At 50.4% G+C, this 21,669-nt stretch overlaps 1 protein-coding gene across 1 annotated transcript in view; it reads right to left on the reverse strand.

Moving 5' to 3' along the window:
- The window catches only part of LOC147115645 (NACHT, LRR and PYD domains-containing protein 12-like), a 37,891-nt gene extending 16,324 nt beyond the window's left edge, over positions 1-21,567 (reverse strand). The window contains exons 1-5 of the mRNA XM_085990077.1: positions 19,772-21,567; positions 17,692-17,778; positions 16,699-16,869; positions 9,563-9,733; positions 429-545 (exon numbers count right to left, since the gene is read on the reverse strand). Coding sequence (XP_085846203.1) covers positions 429-545; positions 9,563-9,733; positions 16,699-16,869; positions 17,692-17,778; positions 19,772-21,393 — 2,168 coding nt within the window. The 5' untranslated portion in view covers positions 21,394-21,567. The remainder of the gene's footprint in view (positions 1-428; positions 546-9,562; positions 9,734-16,698; positions 16,870-17,691; positions 17,779-19,771) is intronic.
- Positions 21,568-21,669: the final 102 nt, after the last annotated feature.

Genomic DNA, 21,669 nt, shown 5'->3' on the forward strand with positions numbered 1-21,669 from the left:
AAATTCGTCTTTGTGGCACTCGTTTTGAACCCGAATAACTTGCGAAACGTATACCAATTTCTACTCCAACATATTTTCCTGCACAGGTTTGCTTGAAGGGAAAACAAAATTCACTGAAATGATTCTTAAGCAGGTTTCAGAGATTCATAGTTAAAATAAAACTGTGCCTCAAACTGTAACGTGCAAGGACAACAGCAATGGAAATCCTTATGAGAATGTTTTTACGTGACACACTAAATAAAGATGCGCTATCCTGGTTATTCATTCTAGTTTCAAAGTAAATATGAAATTGTTACAAAGATAAAAACATTGGCACAGACATGATGGGTTTTTACTGCTGTCTTGGCCTCAAGTCTCCTACTTCAGCAGCTTGGTAGGAATAGGTGGGGTTGTGTTGTGTGGACAAACAATATATATTTCCAACTTACTCTAAGCTTTTTAATGTGCAACTAGGATCTTTTAGCACATCACAGAGTATTTCCACTCCAGTTTCCTCCAGGTAAGAGCCCATCACCCCACAATCGAGTGTAGAAGTGTTATTCAACCTAAACACAAAAAAGACATTAATTCTGGAACAAAATATTAATTACTGACAGTTTTTTCCTTGTACTCGTGAAATAGTTAACGTGCTTCATGATACCAAAGTAGAACTATAATAATGCTCAGCAAACAAGACCTAGGCCTAGAAATTCAGGTGTGCCCATTTTTGGGAACGTGCGGGGGGCACAGGAAACAATCCCTGCACCTAAATGGTGAGGTCCAAGGCGCACCTGATACTGGGCCTCAGGCCTCATTACCATCGAGCTGCTGAGCTACGGATAGTAACAGGCAGCTCACGGGCGAAGTGGGATTGTAGGTCAAGCCACGGCGATGCCTCAAGTAAGTGATGAAGGGAGCGACTAGGGCACGCACAGCACTGCCTGTGGCTATATAGGTAGCCGTGGCCCTTCTACACCTTCACCACAGACTTATTTCAGGCTGCAACAGGTGACATCAGCAATATCAGGTCTTCATCTGACCCTTCAACAGCAGGTAGTATGCAAGCTCTCCCTCCAGCAAGCTGCTTCCTGTGCCATCCTATGCCTCTGCCCATGCTCCTGCACATTAGTGCTCTGTGAGTCTCCCAGTGCTGCCCCATCTAGCCTACCCTGTATAGAATGCGTGATACTAGTCTCTGAGCTGGTGATTGTTAGGGTTAAGGTCGTGTGATGCTGTGTCTTCATTAGTATTGCCCTCTTCCAGCTCCTCAACCTCTGGGCATTCTACATTTGCTTCACCTGAAAGGGAAGAGAGGGACAGGATTAGCATTTAGTGTCAAGGATAAGCAGAGGCAGATTAGTGACAGCTGAAAGCAGCTGCACTTTGTCAGGCGTAGTGTGTGAAGGTGAGATTTCAGTGAAAAGGGAAAGAGTGTAAGATAACCAAGAACCCTGCAGGATGCATCGTCCAGTCTCGCCACTCACCACGTCCCTGACATGACCCATCCCCATGATCACCATGATGTCCTCCTCGACTGAGGAGTGGACACTAATGGACGGTTTCTTTCCTCCAGTCCTCATCTGCTCCCTGTTTTTGTTTACGAGCTGGTCCTGCAAGAAAGAAGGGAGAATTTTAGTGGTAGCCTAGTGAGATGCTTTGAGGATGAGTATGTTAAGGTAGAATAGTATTGTTCATGTGTGAAGTGTGGCACAGGTGTGCGGATGTGAAGGAAGTAATAGTGAGAAGAGTAACAGGTACACAGTGTGGCATTAAGATAAGGAGGTGGAGTAAAGTGTGTTGCAATGATTGGAGGAGTCTTCTCTCTTCTTAGGCAGTCCCTCGGAACCGAGAATGACTTGCTTCCACATCAAGAATGAGTTCTCAGGTGACTGATGAGTCCAATGCGGGACGTACAGTCTCTGTCACAGGTGGGGCAGACGGTGGTTGAAGGGGCGGGTGGGTGGGGTGCTTGGGTTGACGTGCGCTGCCTCCACTTGGCTTCTGTTTGCTCCCGGCGAAGAGACTCGAGATATTCTGCGCCTTCCCGGATGCTTCTTCTCCACTTTGTGCAGTCTTGGGCCAGGGATTCCCAGGTGTCGGTGGGGATGTTACACTTTTTCAAGGAGGCTTTGAGGGTGTCCTTGAAGCGTTTCCTCAGACCACCTGGGGCTCTCTTGCCGTGTCGGAGCTCCGAGTAGAGCGCTTGTTTTGGGAGTCTCGTATTGGGCATGCGGACGATGTGACCCATCCATCGGAGCTGATGGAGCGTGGTCAATGCTTCAATGCTGGGGATGTTGGCCTGAGCGAGAACACTGACCTTGGTGTGCCTGTCCTGCCAATGGATTTGCAGGATCTTGCAGAGGCAGCATTGGTGGTATGTCTCCAGTGCTTTGAGGTGACTGCTGTACATGGTCCATGTCGCTGAGGCATACAGGAGGGCGGGTATCACTACTGCTCTGTAGACCATGAGCTTGGTGCTGGGTTTGAGGTCCTGGTCTTCAAACACTCTCTTCCTCAGGCGACCGAAGACTGCACTGGCACACTGAAGGCGGTGTTTGACTTCGTCATCGACATCTGCCCTTGTTGACAGTAGGCTCCCGAGGTATGGAAGGTGGTCCACATTGTCCAAGGCCTTGTCGTGGCTTTTGATAATCAGAGGGCAGTACTGTATGGTGGGAGTAGGTTGGTAGAGGACCTTTGTCTTACGGATGTTTAGTGTAAGGCCCATGTTCTCGTCCGCTTCGGTGAAGGTGTTGACAATGGTTTGGAGTGCGACCTCCGCGTGTGCGCCGACGCAAGCGTCGTCTGCGTACTGTAATTTGACGACAGAAGATGGGACGACCTTGGATCTGGACTGGAGGCGAAGGAGGTTGAACAGTTTCCCGTTTGTTCTGTAAATTAGCTCCACTCCAGCGGGGAGCTTACAGAGGGTGAGATGGAGCATTGCAGCAAGGAAGATCGCGAAGAGCGTTGGTGCGATGACACTGGTGCTGGACTACGTCATCTTCCGAGCGAGGGACCGCAAGGGCGTCTGCATCACCCACGCCATGACAGGAGCTGACGACTGCTGGACAGACCGCCACCTAATCCGCTCAGTCATCTCCATCAATGTAGCCCCAAAACAACGGCAGCAACAGAAGCAATGCCGCTGGAAAATCAACGCTGGAGCACTCAAAGACCCCACTAAGAAAGCCCTATTCAGCTTGCGCCTCAGAACCAACCTGATGACTCCCAGTGATGCAGAGACACAGAGTGTCCACAGCACCTGGTCTGCACTCAAGGCCTCCATAATCAGCACCTGTGAAGAGACGCTCGGTCACTCGACCAGGAAACACCAAGACTGGTTCGAGGAGAACGACCAGGAGATCCAGGAGCTAATAAGCCGCAAGCGCAAGGCATTCCTGATCTGGAAACAGCAACAGAGCTCGAGAGCAAGAAAGCAGCTCTACAGACACCTGAAGGCTGAGGTCCAACAAAAAACTTGCGACCTAAAGAACAGATGGTGGGTGGAGAAAGTGCAGGAGATCCAGCAGCTAGCCGACAACCGCGACGTGCGTGGATTCTTTAGCACAGACAAGAACACCTACGGCCCAAGCACCCATGGTCCTACCCCACTGCGGGCCAAGAATGGAGAGGTACTCATCAAGGACAGGGAGGCAGTCAGTGCCCGCTGGAAGGGGCACTTCAAAGATCTCCTTAACTGAGACTCTGTCTTCGACGTGAGTGTCCTCAACTCCATCCCGCAGCATGCTACCCACCACCACTTCAGCATAACCCCAGCCCGGCAAGAGGTTGAAAAGGCCATCTGACAACTGAAGAAGAAGATGACCTCAGGAGCAGATGAAATCCCTGCTGAGGCACTAAAGCATAGCGGAGAAGCACTACTGGCGCAAATTCATGAACTCATTTCTCTTATATCGAAGGAGGAGAGCATGCCAGGGGATCTCAGAGACGCCGTAATTGTGACCATCTTCAAGAAAGGTGACAAGTCATCGCAAGAATCCTCCTCAATCGCCTTCTCCCAGTTGCTGAAGAGCTCCTCCCAGAGTCGCAATGCGGATTCCGCCCACTAAGGGGCACAATGGACATGATCTTCACCGCGCGTCAATTACAAGAGAAATGCAGGGAACAGCACCAACCGCTGTACATGGCCTTCTTTGACCTCACAAAGGCCTTCGATACTGTCAACCGTGAGGGATTATGGAGTGTCCTCCTCAAATTTGGCTGCCTTCAAAAGTTTGTCACCATCCTCCGCCTGCTTCACGACAACATGCAAGCTGTGATTCTGACCAACGGTTCCACCACAGACCCAATTCACGTACGGACCGGGGTCAAGCAAGGCTGTGTCATTGCACCAACGCTCTTCTCGATCCTCCATTGGAGGAGTATGCTGGTAATCAAGGAAGGAAGGGTTGTGAGTGCTGGGCTACAGGAAGTGCAGGGTTAAGCAGAAATATGAGATCTGAGCTAGGAGTCTTACCTTAGCAACTCAGGCCTGGTCATTAAACTCCTTCTAGTATTGTAGCCAGGTCCATGGGGTGACGCTCATGCCACTGCTCCATTCCGCCACCTCTGACCACTGCTGCCAAGCAGCTTGTCTGGAGACTTTCTTGCCACCTGATGGGAGGAGGGTGTTCCTCCTCCTGTCGACTTCCTCCACCAATACCCCAAGTGCAGTGTCTGAGAACCAGAGGGCCCTTGTAGCATCTTCTTTGCCCACCATTGTGAGAAACCTTCAGTGAGAGTTACCTGCACCCTTTTAAGAGGTGCACAGTTACGGTTAGGGCACATTGGCCTAGAAATTCAGTATAGCCACTTTTGGGGCGGTAAAGTCGGGCGGCCGCTAAAGTTTGCGCCCGGCGCAAAGTCGCGCCCCCTTCGCCGATATTCAGTCGCAACGCCCCAAGAGGTTGCTGCTGCGCTAAAACAGGCGATGCACGACTATCTTTAGGCGCTAAGCCGGCGGTGCTGAGCGATACCACCGAGGCCGGGCGCAGCGCAGGTGCGGCGAGTTTTTGATTGACGGCAGACACTCTGGCGCCGGTCAGCTCTTAAAGGGGGAGGGTCGATTTGTTTGCCTGCCACGCCCTGCACACTGCAGCCATCAACCTAGGCCTGACCACTTCAGCTTCACCTGTACAACGCCCAGGACTATGGAGAAGGCCAGGGAGAGAGCGCAGCGCTTCAGCGACGGTGACCTGAGGGTGCTGGTTGGCGGAGTGGAGCGCAGGCGCCATGTTTTGTACCCAGAAGGTGGCAAGAGGCCGCTGCCCAGCGCCTACCGGAAAGCCTGGAGGGAGGTGTCCAACAGGGTCTCTTCCAACAGCGTGGTTGCCAGGACTGCTGTGCAATGCCGCAAGAAGTTCAACGACCTCACTCGGGTTGTCAGGGTGAGTACCCTTTCCAGTGTCCTCCTCATCCTTGCATGTGCACCTCACATTATGGGCAAAGGGACCTGAAAGCCCTAATGGCCAGCCCTCATCCAGCAGCTATGGGACTGACATGAAAATCACTTGCACATTCAGCACTTTACACACTGTCCAAGCTATTCGCCCATGGGAGGCAGTGCAGACAAGATCAGGGCTACACATTGTACAAGCTATTCGACCATGGGAGGCAGTGCAGACAAGATCAGGGCTACACACTGTACAAGCTATTCGACCATGGGAGGCAGTGCAGACAAGATCAGGGCTACACACTGTACTTGGAGGCCGTCCTTTCTCTTGCAGGCCAAGGTTGCGCACAACCGGCGCAACCAAACTGAGACCGGGGGAGGCCGTCCTGACATCAAAGAGCTCTCCGACCTCGACCAGCGTGTGGAGCGCATTATGGGAGGCCGGCTGATTGGCCCCGTCGCCACTGGAGATGCCGACCCTGTTCTGGGCACCAATGGTAAGGGCATGACCTTTTGGACCTCTCTCGTTCCACTTGCGCATCAGATCAGCATCCTTTGCCACTGTCCGACCAATGCGGTGAATGGCACCACTCATGCCTCCCTCGCTGCCGCCCTGTCCTCACTCTAAAGCTACTCTTGTGCCTTCCTGCTTTCAGATGGTGAATCGCCAGGTGAGGAGGCGGGCCCTCAAGCTGCCACTGTCAGCCCTTCGGAAGACGAGGAGGAGGAAGAGGAAGCCGGCCCATCAGTGCCACCCTCAGCCGCGCCAGCCCATGCCGATGTAGGGGACACGTCTTCCCTGGAGGGGAGCCGGGGGGAAGGGTCGGAGGAGAGTGAAGCTCTGGGGCCCAGCGGCCTGCAGCAACGCGGGAGGGGTGGGGAAGCTCGGCGGACTTCTCCCCAGAGGGTGAGTGCGGCCTCCAGTCCTGCGACGGTCAGCGCAGAGGAGGTGCGCCTCCTAGAGGAAATGGCCGTCCAGGCTGAGCGCAGGCACACTGAGCTCATGGCTGCAGTGGCACGGATGCCTGACTCCATAGAGTCACTGGCAAGGAGTGTGCAGGAATTCGGGTCAGCACAGGCCAGGAGTCTGCAACAATTCAGTGCAGCACAGGCCAGGAGTCTGGAACAATTCAATGCAGCACAGGCCAGGAGTGTGCAGGACATCAATGCAGCACAGGCCAGGAGTCTGCAGGACATCGCGGCAGCACAGGCCACGAGTCTGCAGGACTTCACGGCAGCACAGTCGGCTTCTAGCCAAGTGCTCAGTCGTGCCGTCCATTCACTGGCTGGTGTATTGCGGACACAGACCAGGGCCACACAGGCACTAACTGCTGCCACCCTCGCTGGATCAGCCAGGCCTCGCCAGGGCACTCGCCGCGCAGCAGCAGCCCAGCAATCTGTCCTTCAGCTGGTTGCTGCGCATGCTGCACTGCTGGCCCGTGCGAGTGCCAATGTGTCAGGCGACCAGCGAGCACCTGCGAGCTGCCAGGTTGCCACCATTCCTGCAGCCGACACTGCCACTCCGCCATTGCAGCTGCCACGAGCTGCTAGACAGACTGCTGCCGCCCAGCCACAGTTGGAGCAGTCAGCAGCCGGCCCCTCCAAGGCCAGAGCTGGTGCAGGCCGACCCCCAAGGGCATCTGGCGTCTCGCCATCTGCCCCTCAGCAGCCTTCCCCCAGCCTTGCTGCAGCCACTGGGCTCCCATTGAGGAGGAGCAGCAGGGCGGGCAGGGGCTAGGCAAGGATGCGCAAGGCATCGCCCTCGCAGGGCAAAAAGTAGAGGTATGCACAAATGCCTGGTGCTTGTTGGAAGGCCGACACTTGTGCAGTTGTTTGGGTGTAAGGCCGAGACTGGTGTCTATCTGTTTTTGTGTAAGGCCGAGACTGGTGTCTATCTTTATTTGTGTAAGGCCGAGACTGGTGTATATCTTTATTTGTGTAAGGCCGAGACTGGTGTCAATCTTTATTTGTGTAAGGCCGAGACTGGTGTATATCTTTATTTGTGTAAGGCCGAGACTGGTGTCTTTCTTTCTTTTTGTAAGGCCGAGAGTGGTATTTTTGTGTTTTTGGAGGGGGCTTCTCCACATGAGCATGTAATGTGGGAAGGGCAGAGATTTTCAATAAATTTTTGTTGTTAAATTGCAGTGTGCATGGTTTTTTGGTTAAGTCCTGGTTGCCCTGCTCGGCGGAGGGCTTGTGGAGCGGCGACATTAATCTGCTGACATTGGCACAAGCCAGTCCCTGAGAGGGGGCCTAGAACCGACGTTCAATAAGCTGGCGACGGGCGGCCCTTGCACTTTGTGCCTCCCTCCTGTGCTGGTCCTCCTCCTCCTCCTCCTGCTCCTCCTCCTCAGGTGGTCCTCCAATGTGTGGTGGCAGTGGCTGAGTCCTGCGGATAGCCAGGTTGTGCAGCATGCAGCAAACGACGACGAAATGGGAGACTCGATCCGGCGAATACTGCAGTGCTCCCCCGGAACGATCAAGACAGCGGAACCATTGCTTCAGGACGCCGATTGTTTGTTCGATGATGTTCCTGGTCGATTGATGGCTCTCATTGTATCGCTCTTCAGCAGGGGTGCTGGGCACACGGAGCGGGGTCATCAGCCAGGTACACAAAGGATAGCCTTTGTCCCCGATAAGCCATCCTCGTGGGTGAGGCTGGGCCTGGAACATGTCTGCCACAGAAGTCTGTCGGAGGATGAAGGCATCGTGGCTGCTGCCTGGAAAGCGGGCATTGACAGCTAGGATGAGCTGCCTGTGGTCACACACCAGTTGTACGTTCAGCAAATGGTAGCCCTTCTGGTTGCGGTAATCCTTGGCATTCTCCAGAGGTGCCCGCAAAGCCACATGCGTACAGTCAATGGCGCCCTGCACCATGGGGAAGCCCGTGAATGCTGCAAAGCCCATTGCACGCTGTTGCTGCTTGGCAAGGGCCATGGAGAAGGAGATGAACTGACGTCTCCTTTTGAAAAGGGCATTGGTCACCTGGCGGATGCAGCAATGCACGGCGAACTGGGAGATATTGGCAATGTCGCCAGTAGCGGCTTGGATGGAGCCGGTGGCATAAAAGTTGAGAGCCACCGTCACCTTCACTGCCACCGACAGAGACGTCCTGCACCTCAGCTGTGGCTGCAGATCACCGGCAAGCAGCTGGCAGATCTCTGTGACCACGTCCCTTCTGAATCACAGCCTCCGAACACACTGCTCCTCAGACATCTGGAGATAGGAGAACTGCTGGCGGTATACCCTGGGTGGGTAAGGCCTCCTTTGCCGACGCCTGTTGCCCCCTCTCCGTCTAGCCAGGGCTGCCAGTCTCTCATGGCGTCTCTGAGCCCTTTGGATGTAATTGAGAAAGCCAGCGTTTACACCCATTGCAGCCCCCATAATATGCTGGCAAACAATGAGATGTCAATGAAGGCAAAAACTTTTTGAAATCTGTGGCCTGAAGCCAGAAGTACCTGTCCGAGTGTTGGGCCAAAGCAGAAAGCTATCTACCTTGGTCTCTCTCCAAAGATCCGTTTCGCAAGAAGGTGTGCTGCAAAATGGCAGCGTTTTATATTGCAGGATGAGTGCCCTTTAATTTGCGCCCCCCGCGCCCCGCATCGGCTGAGCACCGTTCCACTTCACAGTCGCTAGGGGCGCCAGGCGCACAATGGGGCGGCGCGACTGAAGTTCCGGTTGGGGGCGCACAAAGGGCGTTGCACGAGAAAATGACGTCATGATCTGCGCGCACAGCTGAGCGCGCGCAAAGACTTTGCGCCGCCGCTAAATCTCTACTGAAGTTGGGGCGAGGCGCAGTTCGTGCTTCACCCGGGCGCAAGCCACCTCGCGCCCGGAATCTACTCCTCCTAAGGCGCTAACGGCTGGCGCAACCAACTGAATTTCTAGGCCATTATGCCCTACATCTCACCCATGCTATACATTATCTTTGGGTGCTTGATGTTAACATTGAGTTGCTCCTTTGCTCCTTACCTTCCTGCCTCCTCTCTCACATCCCCTCCCTCCCATCTCTCCAATTATCCCCTCGCCCTCTAACCCCACTAAGTTACACTTGGTCTTGAACGCCCATGTACAATGGTATGGGAAATGTGTGTTTATATATATATTTGGTTGAATGAGAGAATAGTACCAGGGTACTACAGAGTAATCATTGAATATATGTGTTGCTCATTCACAATAATGACATACCCGAGTTTTTGTAATTTACAACGTGGATCTTTCAGTGCAGTAGACAGTGTTCTCAGACCGGCTTCACCCATTCTATTATTGCTCACGTTCAGCTCTCTCAATGATTGGTTTGTGACAAGCACAGAGACTAGTTTCTCCCAGCTTCCAGATGAAAGGTTATTGTTGCTCAAGCTAAAAAGATCAAAAAACAGTAAATATGTTTGAACATGAAATGATACAAATTACTTCATTGATGTCATATGGTTAATCATTTTAATGTTCATTTAATAATCACATGGCTCCTAAACAGAATAAAAATCATACTCAAGTTGCCTCAGTCCCATCAACAGATGGTTTACTCTGGTTTTAAACTCAATGGCCTGGATTTTACGGTCATCGGCGAAGGAATGGCGCTTGCCTTTCATTACACTTATACTTACTTACAGAATTTTTGTGGGCTTTTGCACTGGAAGTTGTGGTTATTATAAATCAAAAACAGCATGGTGCCCTTTACAGGGGATCTGGGACCTGTGTGAACAGGGCATGCAATGGTGTGTCGCCTTAACCAATCAAATTGAAAAGTTCTTACTGAGGCACGCAGAGTCTGAACCAGGAAGTGCAAGTTAGAATAGTTAATTCAATGCCAAATCATGTACAGAAAGATAAATAACGAGAGGGAAAGAAAGATAGAATTAAGAGAGAAAGATAAAAGAGACAGGAAAAAAAAGTTTTGAAAAATGTTTAATTTAAAAATGTTAGGGCTAGATTTTCAGTTGCTTGCGCCAGCAGTTAGCGCCTTAAGAGAAGTGATTTCCGGGCGCTATGCGTGTAGCGCCCGGGCGCAGCGCAGTTTGCGCCCCGCCCCAAATTAAGTTGCCCGTTAGCGCCGGCGCAAAGTTTAGCGCCCGCCCGGATGCGCGCGCAGAAAATGACGTCACATCCTCGTGCAACGCCCTTTGGCCGCCCCGATTGCAAACTTCAGTCGGACCGCCCCATTGTGCGGCGGGCGGCCGGAGCGTTTGGAAAAAGGAACGCAACACAACCAGCGCGGGCCCCGGGGGGCGCTAATTAAAGGGAACGTCCTCTCCAGTATAAAGGCCATCCATTATTTCAGAAAACAGTCTTGTGCAACGCATTTCTGGAGACACAACAAGGAGGATAGCTAACTGGTTTCAAGCAGCAAGAGCCAGGTATTTTTGGACTCAGGCAACAGCGCTGCAAGTGGCCATTTGGAAATTAGAGTGTTTGCCAGGATTTGATGGGGGTTGCATGGGGTGCCAACGCGGAGCTGCAGCTCCATGTCCGTAGGGCTCGCAGACGTATTGTGAGAGGGGCAGCCCTGGCTAGAGGCAGAGGGGGCTACAGGCGTCGGCCACGTAGGCCTTACCCAGTCAGGCTATACCGCCAGCAGCGCTCCTACCTAAACATGAGTGCCGCGCGATGTGTTAAAAGGCTCCGATTCCGGAAGGGGGTGATTGCAGAGATCTGCCACCTGCTTCGCCGAGATCTGCGGCCAAAGCTCAGGTGCAGGACGTCTCTGTCGGTGGAAGTGAAGGTGACAGTGGCATTGAACTTCTATGCCACCGGCTCCTTCCAATACGCTGCTGGGGACATAGCAAACATCTCCCAGTACGGCGTGCATCGCTGCATCCGCCAGGTGACCGAAGCACTGTTCAGAAGGAGAAGCCAATTCATCTCCTTCCCCATGGCCCTGGAGAGCCAGCATCAGCGCGCATTGGGATTTTCCAGACTCGGGGAATTCCCCTTGGTGCAGGGCGCCATTGACTGTACGCATGTGGCTTTGCGGGCCCCTCTGGAGCATGGCGAGCAGTATCGCAACAGGAAGGGCTACCATTCTCTGAATGTGCAGCTGGTCTGTGACCACAAGCAGCGCATCATGGCAGTCAATGCCAGCTTCCCAGGCAGCAGCCACGATGCCTTTATCCTGCGGCAGAGTACTGTGCATGACATGTTCCAGGCACAGCCTCCCCCAAGAGGATGGCTACTCGGGGACAAAGGCTATCCTTTGTGCACCTGGCTCATGACCCCGCTCCGCGCGCCCAGGACCGCTGCTGAAGAGGCCTACAACGAGAGCCATCAAACCACCCGCAACATCATCGAGCTAACTATTGGGGTCCTCAAGCAGCGGTTCCGCTGCCTTGATCGCTCCGGAGGAGCTCTCCAGTATTCGCCGGACCGGGTCTCCCAATTTGTGGTGGTTTGCTGCATGCTACACAACCTGGCTATCCGCAGGACTCAGGCACTGCCACCTGACGTTGGACCAGCACCTCAGGAGGAGGAGCAGGAGGAGCATGAGGAGGAGGAGGAGGAGGAGGAGGAGGAGCAGGAGTACGTTCCCAGGAGGGAGCGACCAGGGCCAAGGGCCGCACGACGCCACCTTATTACACGGTACTTCTAAGCCCCCTGTCAGGGAATGGCCAGGGGCCATGAGGGAAGATGAATGCAGCCGCTCCGCAAGCCCTCAGCCGGCGAAGCCAACAAACACTAAGAAGAACAACCATGGAGACTGCATGAATAAAGATAATTTTTTATTAAACAAAAATGAAAAGCCCTTCCCACATGAATCCCCAAAAACAATAAACGGGCCCCACAAAAAGCCCAACAAACGACTCACTCCCACAAACTGGGGAGGAGCCACTCCACCTTTATTGAAACCGGGCCTCAACGTCGGCCTAACGCAAAAAAAAAGCCCTCCAAAAGCACAACCATGGGCAAAATAAAGATGGCCACCGCCATATTAAAGGAAAGCTGGCCACACCCTCTACTGAGTGGCCCGCGAGGGCGAGACCTTGCCCAGCATTTTGCCTCCCCTGCCCTGCCTGCTGCTCCTTCGCAAGCTCTGCCCAGTGGCTGCTGCGAGGCTGGGGGAAGGCGCCTGAGGCTCAGATGCCCTTCCGCCAGATGCCACTGGGGGGCGGCCTACACGGCGTTTGGGCCTCGAGGGGCCGTCTCCTGAGTGGCGCGCCTGAGCCTGGCCACCATCAGCTGCAGCCGCTTGCCCTTGACGCCCCAGAGGGGGAATGGCGGCGACGGATGGTGCAATGTGGGCCAGCTGGCGTCTGGGATGCGCTGGCTGGTGCTGTGGCGCGGTGGCACTCGGCCGGGCCCGCACTGCAGGATCCGCAGCAATCAGCCGACGGCCGGCTTGCTGGGATGGTCCAGCGCGGCGCCTGCCCTGGCGATGCCTGCCTGAGACAGCGCGTGTGGCAGCAGTGAGTGGCCCTCTGGTCCTGGTGTGCGCGCGCATCACATCCGCCAGGGTCTTGACGGCATCAGTTAGCATGCGGCCAGTCGCGGCAGTTGCTGCCCCGAACTCGCGCACACTGGTCGCCAGCGACTCGATGGCCTCAGGCATGCGCCCCACCACGCTCATGAGCTCCGTGTGGCGCCGGTCCGAGTCGTCGGCCATCTGATCGAGCTTCCGCACCTCCTCCGAAGTGAAGGTGTCCGGACTGGAGTCGCGACTCTCCCGCTGGGGAGGAGGGGGCCGAACTAGGGGACCCTTGCCGCGTTGGTGACGGCGAGTTTGCCGAGCAGCAGCACTCCCCTCTGATCCTTCCCCCCTTTGGGGGGAAGGCCGCGGGCCACGCGCACGGCTGCTGGGTGGCTGGACGCCACTGGTCCCAGAAGCTGCATTGCCCTGCGACAGTTCCTCCAGGCACTCGTCCAGTGAGGAGGTGTCGAGCATTTCCTCCTCTCCTGCGGGACGTGACTGTTCCCCCGAAGGTCCGGCTTGCTCCTCCTCCTCCTCCTGGTTGGAGGTGCTGTCACTGGCAGCCTCAGGGTCCTGGTCGTCACCAGCTGAAAGCAGGAATGCACAAGAGTAGCTTCAGAGTGAGGAGACGGCGTCAGCGAGGGAGTTAGGACTGGTGGGATTCAGCGCATTGGTGGGACAGTGGCAAAGGAGATAGCTCGGATGGGCCAGTGCGACGCGAGAGGGCCAAAAGGCGAGGTCCTTACCATTGCCGGGCAGTGGAGGGTCGGATACACCGCACGCTGTGGGGACAATCACACGTGCTCCCATGAGCACACACACGCGCTCCTCCAGCCGAGTGAGCTCCTGCAGCTTGGCGCGGCCACCCCTGGCACGGGCCTGGCGATTAAACGCTACTTTAGCCTGCAAGAGAAAGGACGGGCTGTAAGTGCGCAGTGAAGCCCTGATGTAGTGTGCACTGCCTCCCATGGTGGAATAGCTTGGCCAAAGTGTAGAGTGCCGAATGGCCATTTGATGCTCATGACTGTCCCAATGCTGCTGGCTGAGGGCTGGCCAAAAGGACTTTCAGGTCCCTTTGCCCATCATGTCAGGTGTACATGCAAGAATGAGGAGGAGACTGGAAAGGCTACTCACCCTCACAATCCTGGTCAGATCGTTGTACTTCTTACGGCATTGTGTGTGGGTCCTGGGGGCCTCGCCGGTGAATGTCACCCTCTGGGCGATCTGCTTCCAGGCTTTGGTGTAGTCGTGGTGGGTTGGATTCCTCCCACTGTCTGGAAACAAGATCTTGCGCCTCACCTCCAGAGCTGTGAGCATGATGTCCAGATCACCCTCTGAGAAGCGCAGGGCACGCTGACGGGCCTTCTCTGGCGTTGCCATGACTCCCTGGGGCTGAGCAGTAGTGTTGAGGCCTCTTTGCAAGGCTGCAGTGTGCAGGGCGTGGCAGCAGACTAATTCGTCCCTTCCCCCTTTAAGAGCTGGTCGGCACCACGGGGTCTGCTGTCAGTGCAAAAATGACCGCACCCGTGCTGCGCCCCGCCTGGGCGCTATCCCTCTGGACCGCCGGCTTAGCGCCTAAAGAGAGTAGTGGAACGCCTCTTTTAGCGCTCCACCAACCTCTTAGGGCGAAGCCACTGAATTCCCGGCAACGGGGCGCTACTTTGGGGCGGGCGCTAACTTCGGGCGGGCGCTAAAGCTAGCGCCCCAAAACTGCCTAAACTGAAAATCTAGCCCCTAATTTTTAAAAATCTCCAACATTAATTAAAATCTGAAGGAATGAGCTCCGCACTTGTAAAAGTTCATTTTCAGTGCCAGAGAGGTTGTTTGGCAGTAATTAAGACTTAGCATGCCACTAAAAATTCACTAACACTTGAATGGACAAGCCTTAACTTGTTCTGGTGAGTTCAGTGGGTGTCTATAACCTAAGTACCCCAACTTCATTCTGTTGCATGTGTTTTAATGCCACATCTCTTGGTGAGATACCGGTATAGTGAAGCTTCTGGAGGAGCAGGGCAACTTGGACAGCAACTTCCTGATTTAGTTGCACATGTGCGGACGCTGGATGTTGCTGTCCGATTTACTCCTTAATAACGGTGAGCATTGATGGCCTCCCCTTATTTTTACTGTAAATTCCAGGCCCATTACTTTCAATGTAATATATTTTCATTTCCACTCATGAAACTGATAACCTTTATTTTCTAGCCAACCTTCACGATAGAAATAAAAATGATACTACTTGGTGAAGTTTTCATAGCTATGATGTAACTGCCATGCTATTAGAACAAACCATATAAAAATAAAAGCAGAGTAAAATCTGGGAACTTTCTAGTCTGTTTTGCATATTAAACCATCGAAGGAGTTTCAATTAATGTTCGACAGGTAATTGCAGAGAATGGCAACTGCTGTGTGGTCGATGGAGAAAGATTAGGGCCTAGAAATTGAGTTTGCCTCCGCCAGGGCTGTAGCGCCCAAAATTTAGCGCCAGCGTTAATTGCCGCTGCGCCCGCCAAAAATTCAGCTGCGCCGCGCCCAGACGGCTGCGGGCGCTAATGGAGGGTGTCAGCGCCTCGCAATGGGCGCTGAATGCAGGATTGCGGCGCTAATCCCCCGCTGCAGCACCCGATGCGGTGCGGCAGGCTGGGGTACTGCAGGCCTCCTCCTTCTGTTAAGGAGGAGCTGCCTGCAGCCGACCGCTGGCCGGTGGAATCGCACGAGAAATGAGCCCGGCACCTCGGAGAAGTGCCGGGCTCGAGGCCCACACACATCTGTGCCGCGGGGGGGTGGTGGAGGAGTCCGGGGAGGGAGGTGCGGGCAGGCGGCCGCCGGGAAAGCGGCCGGCCGCCGCGCCACCTTAATGCGCCGGCGCTAAGTCCAGCAAGAAACTTTTGAAAAATCGTTGGTTGCGGCTGCCACGGGCGAGGCGGCCGCAACTGAATTTTGGCGTCCGGCCGCGTTACCACGGCAACCGGGACGCTGCGCACACTGATGACGTCATCGGTGCCGGCGCAGCGCTACCGGCTAACGCCGATGGTAGGGCCCAAATCAATTTCCGAAGCGGCTATAATTCCGGCGCAAGGCCCTCTAGCGCCTCTAATTGGGCGCTAACCCCACTCAATTTCTAGGCCTAGATGTAGATCTAGGCTGTGATTGGTAAACGTGGAACCAGGAGAAAACAGTACCTTGTAGGTGGGCTGTGGAGGAGAGATATTGGAAGAGAACGGAATGGTCAATGATGTTAAAGGTTGAGGATGGGTAGCAAGCCATGGTCACAATCACAAGGATACTGTCGGTGATTTTGACAAGTACAGTCTTAGGGGGTGAAATTCCCATCGTTAGTGCCTCTGGAGGCTTCCCCCCACCACCCCCACCCCCCACGGTGCTAACCGCTTGATTTAGCGCTCCACTTCCCTCTTGGAGCAAAAAATGCGAATTTCTCAAATGTTTGAAAAGGTTAGCGCCTGGCGCTAACTTTTCAAACATTTTTGACTTAACGCCCAAATGGCCCTCTATGGGAATTTCTCCCCCGGTCAGTGTTGTGGGCATCAGGAAGTCTAATTGGAGAGTTCAAACAGGGCATGGTGAGAGAGATGGGATAGTAGTTGCAAGGCACTACATTTCAAGACTTTAGGAGGAAAGGCAAGGTTAGGGATAGGGTGCTACTTGGAGTGGATAAGTGGATTTAGACCAGATTCTTTAAGAAGAGGGGAAATTACATTGGTTTTAAATGAAGTAAGAATCGAGTCAGAAAACAGGGACAGGCTGGTTTAGCCAATACTCATGGGACTGAGAAGAGGAACTTGGGCTGTCAGAGGCTTGGCCAGAAGGGAGTTACAGTACAGAACTCTGTCAGTACCACTAACAATCTCATATTTTTCTGTATGTAAAAGCATTTGAAATCACACGTGCAGAATATTTCACTTACTTCAGTTTCTGTATTCTGCATTGAGGCTCCTTCAGTGCTGTAGACAATAAACATATCCCTCTATCTCCTAGATTGTTACTACTCAGGTTCAGATTTGTCAGCATCCTGTTACTGCTCAGCATGAAGGCTAGTGCCTCACAACATCTATGCGTCAGATCATTTCTTTCCAACCTATATAATTTGGAAAGAACAAACTTTGCTGAAGTTATATATCCTGAACAGTTCATTTCAAATTCTGTAGTCTAGAAATTGCTTTTTGGTGTGCCATTCAGGAGGTCATTGGGCTAGTGAAAGTTTTAGGAGGATAATTTCCTGCTTGTTAACCCCAGTATTGCTGCTTTTTGCCACAAGTGTAAATGGCATGCTGTTATATCTGTACAACGTACTGACCAATGGAGCATTTTTATTTTATTTGTACTTAGAATGTGGGCGACACTGGTCAGGCCTCATTTACTTGATGACTGAACACAAGTACACAATAGATTGATACTTTTCTTTGTTGCAGGTCCTAGGGACTTTAGAAACAGTTTGGACTTAACATAAGAACTTAAGAACATAAGCAATAGGAGCAGGAGTAGGCCATACGGCCCCTCGCGCCTTCTCCGCCATTCATTAAGATCATGGTTGATCTTTGGCCTCAATTCCACTTTCCCGGCTGATCCCCACATCCCTTGATTCCCCTAGAGTCCAAAAATCTATCTATCTCAGCCTTGAATATACTCATTGACCTTGAATATACTCAACAACAACATCAGTAATTTCAACAAAAGTATCTGACCATCTAATATTCTTAGGCTATATGCCTGAAAAATAAGCATTTCCAAAGAAACTGTTTTTTATTTCATAACTTACTTTCCACTTTCAGAGCTTATTGCCTAGGTAACACAGCCGGCATGTTTTAACTCGCAGTACATGACTCATTTAATACACCAGTACAAGTTGAATAGTGGACAAGTTGTATACAGTATTAAGCACAGGGTTTTCACTACTTACTCCAGATTTTGCAATTTACAGTCTGGACTTTTCATCATTTGAGACAATATTTTGGCTCCAGAATCTCCTATATTCGATCTAATCATCCTAAATGGAAACAGATTGCAAAAAAATTTGGAACCAAAATGCAACATTTATTTATCCTATATTAAGATATACATATCTCTAGTAGAAAAGAACAGTTGTTTGACTCTGTAAAGAAAGATTATTTCTCATCCTGTGTTAATAATATAGAACCTATAATAGTGCTACTGAGAATTCTCACTAATCTGATTCTGTTTTTCCTGGTGAGGATCTGTGGGATATAATCCATACCTCATGATTGGCTGACGTGATAACTCACAAGAATTGCTTTGTCACTCATGAATTTTGGTAAATGCCACAAGTGGGACACAGATTTTATGCCACTGCTTTGCAGTGCACATTTAAATGAAGCTTAAATTAATAAATGTTAGATGCAAATGTTCTCCTTAAATGGTAACTACAAAAACAATTTCTATATGTTTATCCTCGTACAAAGTCAAATGAGTAATGACTAAATAAGTGGTAGGAAAGTTAAAGTTTAGAAGGTTTTTCAGGACAGGGAGAAAGATACCAAGGAAAAGTGGGTTTGGAAGAGAATTCTAGAGTACACAGGCATAATGAGTGAGTGATCAGCTTTTGATGGTGGAGCAATAATCCAATGTCAGAGAACTAGAGGGAGCAAACTAGCATCACTCAGATCAGGCAGAGTGAGGTTTTGAAGGTATCTGAACATGAACATCTAAATAATTACCTAATGGTTCTAAGGATGCTATTGTGAATCCCTTCACTCTTATCTTCTCTCAACCATGATATCAAGTGCATGAAATAGAGAAATATTCCACGAAAATGATGTCTTCGTGTGTGGTAGAAAGATGAATTCTACTTGTAAAGGTATCAGTTCTGTACCATTTGCTTTTTAATTTGTGTTTTTAGTGTTTATTAAGTGAGGGATTTTACTGGTTGGTTACTGAAGAGTGGAACACTTTTCCATTTGGCACACATTGTCAGCATCAAGACAGAAAGAAAGACTTGCATTTATATAGTGCCTTTCATGACTTCAGGACATCCTAAGGTGCTTTACAACCAACGAAGTACTTTTGAAATGTAGTCACTGTTGTAACGTAGGAAACACGGCAGCTAATTAGTGCACAGCAAAGTTCCACAAACAGCAATGTGATAATGACCGGCTAATCTGTTTTAGTGATGTCGGTTGAGTGGTAAGTATTGGCCAGGACACTGGGGATAACTCCCATGCTCTTCTTCGAATAGTGCCATGGGATCTTTTACATCCATCTGAAAGGGCAGATGGGGCCTCAGTTTAAAACCTCTTCCAAAAGACGGTACCTCCGGCGGTGCAGCGCTCCCTCAGCACTGCACTGAAGAAGCCATAGATATAGTATTAATTATATAATAAAACTCCATCTACGTTGTTCTAATGACGTACCCTCCTCCTGCACAAATGTGATATTTTCATTTCCTCCACCACCCATCCTTGTGGCCTCTCTGAGTGAGGGTGCCAATTTGGACTGAATTAGGGGCAGTTTTTTGCTGTGGGACAGCAGCCATTATCAATTGTGTTCAGGCTACTCAAACTAAATTTGTCTAGGACCCTTACAACTAAGAGAGAGGGGAGGCTTTTATTGCATCCATGTAGACTGGATTGGAATCTTGGTCCCAGGAAGGGCAGTCAAAAATCCACTGCGCCATCCAGTTCCCTTTACTTCCGTTTTTAGACATTTAGATGTGTTATTAAATTCGTCTCTTCACTATTCTGGGGTTGACAGCTAGAAGAAATCGAGAAATGTATTTATTCACAGATATAATAAATGATTCACATAATTTTAAAAACAGATACATTACAATTAAAATGTAATTTTAAATCTGTGTATTTGGCGATTTATACTACATACAACAGCAAACCTGTTATCCTTATTTAAGCCCATATAAATCAAAGGCTGAAAAGTACCCAAATAAGTTCCCTCTTTTAGTTATAAATTACTGCTTTATAAATGATTGTTAAATTAAATGTTTTTTTAAGGGAAGCAGAAGTCCTTACATTAAACTTGTAAAACAATGTAGAACTGGCACCAGTCTCTGGAGACCAATTGTAGATATTTTGTGTTGTGATAAATCTAATGTCTCCATATCTCCACCTGACATTTGCAAAACAAGGGCCAGTGCTGAGTATTCCGCAGGTGAAAGAGTCCGAGAAGTTACAGTACCAGCAGCTATGATCTCTCTGGTCTGCACCACAAGTGAATTATCTTCTAATTCATTTAAACACTGTAGAAGAGTAATGCATTTTTCTGGAGGAATGTCTTCTTGCAATTTCTTTTTCAAAAATTGAATAATTTTTGTTGTATCATCACGATTTATTTCACAACCTGTCATCAGTCCTTTCAAGCTTTGCTGGTTTATTTTTGTCCCTAATCCACAAAGGAATCTGAGAAACAGGTCGAAGTGACCACTGGAACTTTCGATTGTTTCTTTACAGGCCTGTTTACAGACATGGAAATAGCTGGGTTTTTCAAATCGCCATAATGTCTTTGCTTTAGACGCAGTCATTAAAGGATTATATTTGCTGTTGTTAAAGGAGAGAAAAACATACAAAGCAGCAAAGTATTCCTGCAGTGCCCCATCAACAAAACAGAAGGCTTTCTTCGAACCATTTGCATTTCCCACAAGAAGCTCTTTGCAAAGTCCACCCTCGGCCAGGGAAGCATCAACATTGTGTGTTTTTAAATCATTCTCATAGAATATCAGTGTCTGGCTTCTCAGCAGATCAAAAGCCAGTTTCCCCAACCCGATGATAGCTTTTTGCTTTGACTGCAACAATTCAGCAATGGTTTGCTTCATGCCTCTTAGATATTCCAGTTTTTGTTGTTGGTGGGAAAAGATATGTACTAGGAATTTGGTGTAGACTGACGTGGCTGCTACTGGTATGTAATCACCGAGCCCATAGTGTTGAAATGATTTAAGTGCATCCTCCAAAATGGTCGATAAAACACAGCAGAAAATGGGCAGGTAGCATAGTGGGGATAAGCTCCTTTCTTTGGTCATTACTGAAATCATTTTTTCTGCCAGGTGCCTATTTTCATATTTCTTGTGAAAATATTCTTTCTTCTCATGCTCGCAGAACCCTTGTATTTCAGTCAGTTTGTCAATGTAACAGAGAGGTATTTGCCCCATGGCTGCTGGTCGGGTAGTTATCCAAACTGAAGCAGAAGGATGAATGTTGCCTCTGATGAGATTTGTGAGTAAAGACCCAAGTGACATTGATTCATTCTCATCGTAGCAAGCTAATTGGTTTTCAAAATCTAGGCCTTGTCTGCTTTCATCTAGTCCATCAAATATATACAAGGATTTGATTGACTTGCTTGTCAAAATCTCTTCACAAGGCTGTATGTGTGGATAGTAATGCTGGAGAAGTTGCACCAGGCTTCTTGTCTTTTCTGGCAGCATATTGAGCTTACAGAACGGGAACATGAATATGAAATCAAATTCTGACAGTACAGAACCAGCAGCCCAGTCATGAATTAACTTCTCTACACACACTGTTTTTCCAATCCCAGCTATTCCCTTTGTAATGGTGGTTCTGTGAGGTTTTTCCTCTCCAGTTGCAGGTTTAAAAATCTCCGTATAGCTGAGGGGATGGACTGATGTGGCATTCTGACCCATGCCCACAGGTTTTGAGCCTTCATGCTGCAAAGAGTATGCATTGCTTTCAACAATCCATAGATCTGTAAACTTGTTGGATGCGGGGCCTTTTGATGGCTCAGCTGTATATTCTCTTACGTACACACACCTTTCTTTCAATACATTGATGTGGGTTTTTCGGAGATCATAAAGAACATCCCCTATAATAGAAATAAGAAGTTGTATAATTCCAGGTAGATAATCATTCTTATTTATGTGTCTCAAAGTGTTCGCATCTTGAAACTTCAAATTGTAACC

Source organism: Somniosus microcephalus, chromosome 6, assembly GCF_052327205.1.
Source record: "Somniosus microcephalus isolate GS21.2 chromosome 6, FLI_Smic_1.0, whole genome shotgun sequence".
In the NCBI taxonomy this organism is placed as follows: domain Eukaryota; kingdom Metazoa; phylum Chordata; class Chondrichthyes; order Squaliformes; family Somniosidae; genus Somniosus; species Somniosus microcephalus.